Below are 10095 nucleotides of genomic sequence, written 5' to 3'. Positions count from 1 at the left end.
ATTAGTTTACCTTGTATAGAAATCAATTTCATGTAAAAAATACATGTGAGATTTAGCACAAAATATATTCTTTTTATAATTTCAAAACAAGGTGGTAATTTTTCAATAAATATTTATCTAGGATATTTCTTGCGCTAAGAGGAAATAAAATATAATGACATGTTGATATTTGTTAATTACCATATGTTGTTGATTCCTTTGTAGGCCAACTAGTGGCTTTGCTTTGATCAACTGAGATGATAGTCAAGTCGATACCATCACCAACCATCATTATATTCCATTTGTCACTTGTTATAGGTAACTTCCTTGATATAGACCACAAAATGTTTGATCTTATAGTTGGTGCAATTTTAATTGCATCTGTGATGGTCTTGTAGTGACCAAATCGATCCATCGAAAGCCATTATAATGTTTATTGAAATCTCACTTGCTTGAAAGAGTTTCTAGTCGTTTGAAGTAAACTAGGATTGAAAACCGTCATTGACTACATATTATTAGGTAATTGTTGCACAGAAGCCAACTAATTGATAAATAGCATGGTTACTTTCTCTAGGCTCATTGCTATGCTTTCTTTCAAGATGGTGCTCGTGTTAGGGCCAACAAGTTCATCATTGCATGTGGCAAGATTTGTGATGGCAAAACTCGTCCAAGTTTGGAGATCAATCTTTAGATTGTTAGTGCCAAATTTTGTATATGTGATGGAACTTTGCATGTTAACGCATACCTTCTTTTGCAAAAGAAAAAGTCATGTCAATCAAAATTTAAAAATTTAGTTCCAGTGTTATTGAATAACTAAAATTTTCCATTTATTAAAGGATAACTTGGTGGCTTTTTATCTTTATAGCTCTATTATTGCTTTTCAATTTAAGAAAACCCTCTTATTATTGAAGAATACATTATTCCTTTTCACTTCCCATTTTTTCTTTATTTACATCAACATGTATTCTCAACCTAAGGTTTATTTTAAATTCCTAACTTTTAAATTTTTAGCAACCTAGAATAAAAGTTTTGTACTTAAATTGGGATGATTAAGTGACCCAATAAGTGGACCAATTAGGGGGAAAAGAAATGCAACACACTCCATACTATTAAGTAGCACAATAGGGTTTCAAAAAAAAAAAAAAAAAATAAAACCCTAGAGTTTTTGTTTGCTTTCACCTATAGATTGGACCTATATAACAAACCAAACCCTAATATTGTCTTAAGGTTAAATTTTAACCCATGGTTTTCTTGATACTTACTACTTGTTAATAATTGCACATAATTTTCTTAATTAATACTTACTATATCTCAGTAATAGGCGAATTCTAAGGTTCTATATATAACATTTTCTTTTGCCTCGTAGTATAGCAAACTTGCATCAATGGCTTCCCTAAATTCATGCATGGTTCACTACAAGAAAAAAGGTTTATTGCAATGAAATTTTTTGTTGTACTAAACTCAAAATTATTGCAATAAAAGTTTTGTTAGTTTTGTTGCAATAAACTCAAAACTATACCAATAAACACTTATTGCATCAAAAAAAGTTTTTGTTGCACCCTTTTGCAATAAAGTCTATGGCAATAAGTTTAATGAGATAGAGATCTGAAATAGTAAGGTTTTTATTTGGTAAGACTTTGTGTGAAATTTTAGCACATGCAGGTAGTGAAAAATTGGGAAAAATAATGTGAGGGAGGGGATTAGCCATTGCAACAAAAAATTTAGTTGCGATAAAGGCAAACATTACTTTAAAAAAAATTATTGAAATAGATAATCTATTGCAACAAATTATTGCAATAATATTATATAGATGCAATAAATTAACGCTTTTAAATTTCTATTTCAACAAAAGTTACTCTAAACTCATAAGAAGTTTCTATTGCCACTATAACTTCCTTTTGTTGCAATAGCTCTGTAGCAAATAAAGCTTTTTTTTTTTTTTTGTAGTAATTTACCACTTTCTTTTCATTAGGTATATCTTTTCCTTCACATGTTATAACACATTCAAACATTGAAAATATAGAATTACTAAATATACGTTGTAAACAAAAATACCAAATTCAAAATACATTAGATAAGTTGTAAATGACAAAATTTAGTTACAAAATTAGTTGTATTCTAAGACTACAACTTTACTCAATATCTTTTTATTTAAAGTAAATTTTGACAAATCAACTATTGGAATACATCTTCTTCTTATAAACTCCATGCTTGCAAAATTTCTAGAAAATTAAAGATCAATAGCTAAGTCACCAATAAATTGTTTAAATTGCAAGTTTTTGTAATTTAAAATTATGCATAAAATATAAGTTTATAGATCATATAATAAATAATATCTGATTAACACAAAATTTGACATATGTATTAAAAGAGTAAAGAACATGCAATTCAATGATTAGATGTTCAAAATATGTAGTAATTTTTATTTAAATGAGTAAGGTTATAACTTAAAATTACAACCAATTCTGTAGTTAAACTTTGTCTAGTTGTAAATTGATTTGCTCAGAACCTATTTTCAATTATATGTTTTTTTTTGTATTTACATGTTTGCCTACTAATCTATACTGATTCACCATTCTATATATCTAGCAGCCATATATCTTACTATTTCCAGTGTTTACTAAACACCATAACAAAGTCTTTATCATGCATGTGCATTTACCATGTGCCTACTAATTCCCCAAAATAAGAAGTTTACTTGTTGCTCCACTTGCATATGATACAACTATGTGAGATAAAGAGAAGGGGGTGCATTTTCAATGTGCCTAGTAATCTATGCTGATTTGCCCATTCTAACATACTACATTAGGGAAAATTATTGCCTAGTCCCGGACTACAAGGTCAGCATGCTGACCTTGTAGTCCCCGCCAATAGGAGCATGCTAGCACATTAAAACTTGCTTATATCAGTTGAACTGCCACGTCAGCCCGTGTTGATGATCTTAACGACTGTTTAACCATGAAACAGTGAAAGCAAATTCAAAATTTGGGAACATGAATGGCGGGCTCAGATTTGGGTTTAATTAATGTGCTACAAATTTCAGAATCCATATCTCTCTCCATTTTCTCCCTTTTCTCTTCTCTTCAGCTCACTTTCTCTGTTCATTTTCTCGATTTTTTCTTCAATTTCACCAAATTTTAAAATCTCAGTTTCTACCATACTTTTCTGTGGGACACCTATGGCTGAATCTCCATGGTTGCATCAGCCACCGAGTTCCATACCACCACCACCGACTGTGCTTGCCCATGTGACCTCCATATCTCTCTCCATTTTCTCCCTTTTCTCTTCTCTTTAGCTCACTTTCTCTGTTCATTTTCTCGATTTTTTCTTCAGCTTCACCAAACTTTAAAATTTCTATTTCTACCATACTTTTTTGTGGGACACCCATGGCCAAATCTCCATGGTGAGAGCAAATATATCACCACAAATAATTAAACATTTTCTTCCAAAATATAAATTAAATCAAAACAAGACAAAACAAAATATACCTTTTATCACTTTCTAAGTCCAATATTTCTACCATGCTTTTACTTGAAACCAAAAACAAGTAGTAACTTGTTCCTTTGTGTCTGCCGTTGTCTGAGAGCTTATGTTGCTGTCAATATTCTTTTATGGCTTTTAAGCCTTTGTCTTCTACTGAGAACCCTATATTACTTATTTTATTGATATGGCCCCAAACCTTTTAACTGAGAGTTCATGAGGACATGCGTGAATTTATTGAAGGAGCGCCCTTGTTAAAAATTTCCAAACGTTAACAAGAGCTAGCAGTCCTACTGAGATAAGCAAGTTTTAATGTGACGGCATGCTCCTATTGGCTGGGACTACAAAGTTAGCATGCTGACCTTGTAGTCTGGGACTAGGCAATAATTTCCCCTACATTAGACACTTCAACTAAGTTTTCAAATTTAGCAAGTCTTGATGTAACTGATTTTTTTACGATTATAAATGATTTCTTATGAAGAGTAAGTTAGTTCTCTCTCTCTCTCTCTCTCTCTCTCTCTCTCTCTCTCTCTCTTAAATGTGGTTTTTGTTATGTATGGTCCCCAATTTTAAAATGTAAAAATTTATTTATTCTATCTTTTCTAAGTTTATGTGATTAACAAAATGTTGAGGCATCCCACTTTAAAGATCAAATCAATTCAACTTAGGACTCAAATCGAACCAATCCCATATTTAATGAACTAAAATCAAACTGATCTCTTATTTTAAAGGATAAAAAATGCAAGTGAGAAATGGATAGAAATTTTTTTTTTTGACAAAATGTAGATATATGGACTAAATTATTATATTTTGAAATTTTGAAAATTTAAAAAAATATATATATACATTTTAAAATTAAAGAATCAAAAAATGTGAAAGAAGAGAAGTGGTGGGGGTTTGGGAGAGAAAAGGAGAGGGAAGGGAAGGTGAATATGGATGTCAAACCTTTTGTTTTTGTACAACATTTTACAAGTTTTTACAAAGAGTTTTTCGGTGAGCAGAAGATATTTTTAACTTTGACCAAATTTTAAATTGAAACAAACACCTCAAAATGCAATAATTACTGTTCACTGGAAAGCATTTATAGCGAAATCAATGAGGTGTAAATAAAAGAGTAATGTTTTTTGAAAGTCTTAGGGCCTATCAAGTTAGCTGAAAAAATAACTGTTTTTTGTTTTCATTTTCAGATTTAGTGGGTCCCACCACTAAAAAATTGGTCTGGTTTTAATATTTGTATTCAGTGTCCTAAAAGTTGGATTTAAATACAAAAAATGAATACAACTTTTTAGTGTTTTCATTTTCTACGAATATGAATATAGTTGTATATTCGTAAATATTATGAAAACACAAATTTACTTCTTCTTTTTTAGTGATGTGATGTGTGTGAGTGAGAAAAGTTAATTTAAAAAAGAAAAAAAAAAACTAGAAAATAATGACCAAACCCAGATACGATGTATTTAAATATAGAAAATAATTGCTTTTTTCTATATTTAAATTTAGAATTTGAATATAGAATAAAGAAAATGAAAAGTGGATACACCACTTTTTGAAAAAAAAAAAAATTGGCCCTCAATATCTTATTTCTCAGTTTGTCCTTAATTTCTATAGATTGAGAAAAAATATATATATATATATATATTGGTTTACTAAAGGATTCATCTGCATGAAACACTAAAAGTATAAAAATAAAAATAAATTAAAAAAAAATGTTTTACGTAAAGGATTTTTTTATGCATTTCTTTAATTTTTATTATGAAGGGCCATACACTCGTGTTACCCCATAGGCCCCAGTCCGAAATTTTATACAAGCTTTATTAACTCAAACCTTTATGATTTATGACCCAAATACATTATGCTCGTAAATAAAACTAAGTCAAACCCAGGCCCATTAAGTTATGCCCAACAAGACATAAATTTTTTATATACTACTGTACATTTTATCCCCCATATTCCATATAATAAAACTTTTGACCTAGAATCTTTTTAGAATAACTTAGCAAATATAGTAGAATGGTTGGAGCAAACATGGGAGTCTTTCTTGCATAATTATGGAAGTCACCAACATTTGCAATTATATTAACTCACTCTTATAATAGAATCTTTACTCAATACGGGTGGAGATAACATCTTGGGAGACTCTAATTGAGGTGTCCATATAATATAGATACCACTTAACCCAAAAATTTAAGTCATCAATGGATTTAGTACTAATTATTTTACATTACCCACTAACTCTTATCATTATTATCTGTTGCGAGATTCCATAACTTAATAATAACATACCACTATTCCAACACTCGGGGATAGTAGCATACCCTTCAAGAAAAAATTAATAATGATATTATTGGTTAAACAATTATATATTATAACTATGCAAAACTCAAAAATAAATACAGTCTATAAATATTCTTATCTTTTAAATGTGAGTAATGCTACGTCTATAATATTTTTGCACAATTTTTAGGTAGTAAGTTATTGATAAAAGTTTTTATTTAAATTCATTACTAACATAACTTTTTTATTTACCAATAACTGTTTGTCATCAAATACTTATTATCAAAGCATTGTGGATACCGCAATGAAAGTATTACTCTTTGAAAAACTAAGTCAAACCCAAGCCCCTTACTTTTGTCTTATCTCCTCCCTTTTTTACTTTAAAAGGGACTAGCTCGGCCCAAATTTGGACTGACCTTGAAAGTTCTGCTGGGCTTACCTTATAAGCTGACACAAAGAAACCCATGGTCCATGGCCACCAAATTCCAATGGGCTTGAAACAAAGTAAGTAAGAAATTTGAAAATATGAAATAGGACCAAAAAAATTGTGAAATTGCTTTCTTTGCAATCAATCTGTTACATTGATTATGAATTTAATTAGACAAACTGCACATAATTATTTTTACTAAAAAAAAAAGCACTTTCAAACCACGTAAATTTTCAGCACTAATGCCCTAACACTATAACTCCTTGAGTGGCATTGGCTGCATTGTCTATATACACCTGACAATGATTCACCTTCAATTCCCACCGAGGAATGACCTTGAAGCTGAAGGTGTTAATTCACCGTCCGATGATGACTCTAAAATGTTATAGTTGATTCCAATATTACTACTGGGCATGCTAATATGTCCAGTCACTGCATCCAGCCTGATCACTATTCAATTCGTACCCCATATCAATAGCTCTATCAACAATGTATCCATGTTGCTGAAATGGTTTCAACATCATCAGTTGATGATTCGGATATTGCTCCATTATTTCGCCTATAATTTTCAAATACATGTTACTAATGTCAAACACAATAATTATGTTTAGATACGCTACAATGAATTGGCTTGGATCCAATATTATTGTGCACTAGATCCGTTGAGATACGGACACGTCTCAAATGTTTTGACGGGTCTAGTGCACAAGAGCACTGGACTCAACCCTTACCTACACTACATAACTTGCAATAATAATTTATAACTACCTTGTGTTATTAAGGCAGTCTCATTCATATTTGCATCCACCTCTTCTAAGGAACTCCAATTTTCATACGCTTGCCTCACAAATCTCTCAATATAGGTCTGCAAATGCCAACAAAAGCACACCCATATTAGTGAAACACAATTATCCATTACTTACAATTTTTTTGCACAAAAATATATGTTTACTATAAAAGAAAAAGGTTAGCAAATAGTAGTCATACCCTATCAATATTGTTTAGTTCCCTGGAAGTGTAGTCTTGTCCATCAATCACAGCCTTGAGAACTTGGCATACTGGATTGAACATGACAAAATGATTATTTCCCCGTAATATATACTGTTTGTTGCCCAAAACGCAAGTCCTTGCATGCTTTATCGTGACTTCCCACATTTTCTCAGACATTCCGACACCTAAAATCTGTTTGCAAAATAACAAAAAAAAAAAAAAAGTGTTTTTAATTATTTGGAAGCAAGAAGATATACTCTATCTAGGATTTTTATTTGTGATGAACTTGAAATGAAAAATGGAAATTACATACCCTTCGAAGTGATTGAGGGTTCACAACAGACAACTTCAAGAAGTCTTGTACAGTTGTAATACCCTCAGATTTCAACTTAGTATGGAAAGCTCCATCTTTTCCGATCTTCTCTAGGCGCCAAACATCGTCATCCAACATTGGTGGATGATGCTTTTTGTACACTTCATAAGAGAATAAAATTTAATCAGTACATGTATTTCTTTTTTCTTTTTCTTTTTTTCTTTTTTGGGTGCTAGCTTTTATGCTTTGACGTACTCAAAAATTGTTTTGATAAAAATGAAGAAAAGTATTAAAAAAAATTCAAAATTCACCACTCTAATTTTATAAAACAAAAGTTTTTTTTACTTAATCAAAAAGAGAGACAATTTAATGAGGGTAAAAAATTTTGATGGGTCTCATGTGAATATAATATAAGATTTGCTGCAATCTGATTGACAAAAAGTCTATGAATCCATTGACCTAAGTCCACGGCCGGCAAAACGCGTAGAAAAAAAATAAAATTAGAAGAAAAATAAAAATAAAATTAGAGAAACAAAAAAGACAACCCACAAATCAGATGGTAGGGATCCACATGTGGGGTTTTGAATAGTGGCTCAAATGTCTCAACTTGCCGTTGGGACCATATGTTATCTTTTCCCAAATTATATTTTGCTAGTAGAGGAAAACTATTAGCTGTTTGCTGACTTAAAAGTATTTCATTTGGTTTGGTGAGAGAGAGTGAAATGGAAATTCACAATCAAGTCCAATATAATTTATTGTAATTGAAGCAATATTATTTTAATTAAATCTAACACTAATATTACTTTTATTATTATACTAATTACAACTAGTCATATAAATAGTTATGAAAAAAAAAATTGTGATTCTAAACTTAAATATATATATATATATATATGTGTGTGTGTGTGTGTGTGTGTGAAAGAAAGAAAAAAGTTGTCTGTCTTTTTTCCAAGTGTGGGCCTTGATAACACCGGCCACTTCAATAATGCAAATGAATGAAATCATAAGACTAACAAGGCTATCACACACAAAACATAAAGTAGTGGAAATATGGTTTAAATGTTTATTAATTATGAAAAACAAAATATTGTGACTCTAAATTTTTATTTATATATATATATATATATATCTCAAAGGAAGAAAAAAAGTTGCCTATCTTTTTTCCAAGTGTGGGCCTTGATAACAGCGGCCACTTCAATAAAGCAAATCAATGAAATCATAATATTAAAAAGGGTATCACACATAAAACATAAAGTGTGGCAAAATTTGCCAAACAGTACATTTTCCAAAAAAAAATGAGACAGATGGCATGCATATAAACTTAATCAGTTAGTTAGACTGTTTTTGGAAGTCGATTTTAGCAAACTCGACTTCCCACTAAAAATAATTCTGACCCAGATTAAAAAAAGAGGGAAAAAAGCCACGTAAAAGCCACGTAGAACATAAGGAAGTCGAGTTTGGTAAACTCGACTTCCATGTGCAGTAAAAATTTCAGTAAATTTAACCTACCCAACCACCCCAACTAACTCAATAATGCGAGCAGGATAAAAATTTATTTAAATGGAACTCGAGTCTGCTAAACTCGAGTTCCAATAAATATTACAACCACCCCGTCTCAGATTAACTTTGATAACTCTCACTTTCCACTCAACTCTTTCTCACAACCCTCTCCCACGCCAAAACTCTCTGCATTTCACACAAAACCTTTTCTTCTTCTACAAATCACGTTGATCATTCTACAAATTAAAGCTGAAATTCTTCTTCAATTTGTAGGTAAATATTCAAACCTTTTTAATTTTTTTTTTTTTTTTTGTTAGACCTGGATATATACTCACCTTTACATTTGGTAGATATATATATATATATATACACATACCACTTTTATATTTTTGATGAGTACTTTGTTGTTATTATCATTATTATTATTATTATTGTTTTTTGTATTTGTTATTTGTGTGTTTTAATGGGTTGTTATTTGATATGCAATGAGTTGTTCTTTGTAATGTGTTGTGTTATGTATAATTTAAATGAATGGATAACATATTATTTATTTGCAAGGTGTTATAATGTGTAATGGTTTGTTAGTTGTAAGGTATAATGAATATTAATTTTTTAAGGTTAGCAATCATGTAAAAATTTATTTGAGTTTAAAAATTCAAACTTTTGGTTGGAGAGAATAAAATTTCAGTTGATTATAATTGTTTGGTGGACTATACAATGTTATCTTTATATTTGCCTTCAGGCAATATTTTGTTGTTCATATCGAATAAAGGTGTTATATTCGTCACTAACTTTTAGTAAACTTATTTGACTTATAGGCATAATGAGTTTGATTGATTTATATCTATATTATGGTGGGGAGCCCTGCAGTGATGTGACTTATGAAGTGACATATGAAGGGCCTGGTAAAAAATTAGAGATTATTCAATTAAAAAAATGGCGGGAGATCAATTTGAAGAAGTTGAAAAAGAAAATTATGAAAGAGCTGAATTTGAACCGTTGGTTGCATGACATAAAAATTATATATTGTGCTCCTCATGCAGTGTTCAATGACCGTATTGTCTTCATGCCTATTGAAATTCTGGGGACAATTTTTGCTTCAAAGGCTAAGGGCTAGACCATGTTGGAACCT

General features: G+C 30.6%; 1 protein-coding gene across 1 annotated transcript; it reads right to left on the bottom strand.

Moving 5' to 3' along the window:
• Positions 1-6264: 6264 nt before the first annotated feature.
• Positions 6265-7663, bottom strand: LOC111997510 (protein SAR DEFICIENT 1). The gene is made up of 4 exons (XM_065776708.1): positions 7464-7663; positions 7148-7342; positions 6929-7025; positions 6265-6719 (listed from the first exon to the last, which is right to left on the bottom strand). Exons 1-4 carry the CDS (start codon positions 7599-7601, stop codon positions 6577-6579), a joined length of 573 nt encoding a protein of 190 aa, XP_065632780.1. The 5' UTR covers positions 7602-7663; the 3' UTR covers positions 6265-6576.
• Between the last annotated feature and the right edge of the window lie 2432 nt (positions 7664-10095).

This window comes from Quercus suber, unplaced genomic scaffold, assembly GCF_002906115.3.
Source record: "Quercus suber isolate HL8 unplaced genomic scaffold, Cork oak 2.0 scaffold_140, whole genome shotgun sequence".
NCBI lineage: Eukaryota > Viridiplantae > Streptophyta > Magnoliopsida > Fagales > Fagaceae > Quercus > Quercus suber.
This window is presented reverse-complemented; position numbering and strand designations above follow the sequence as displayed.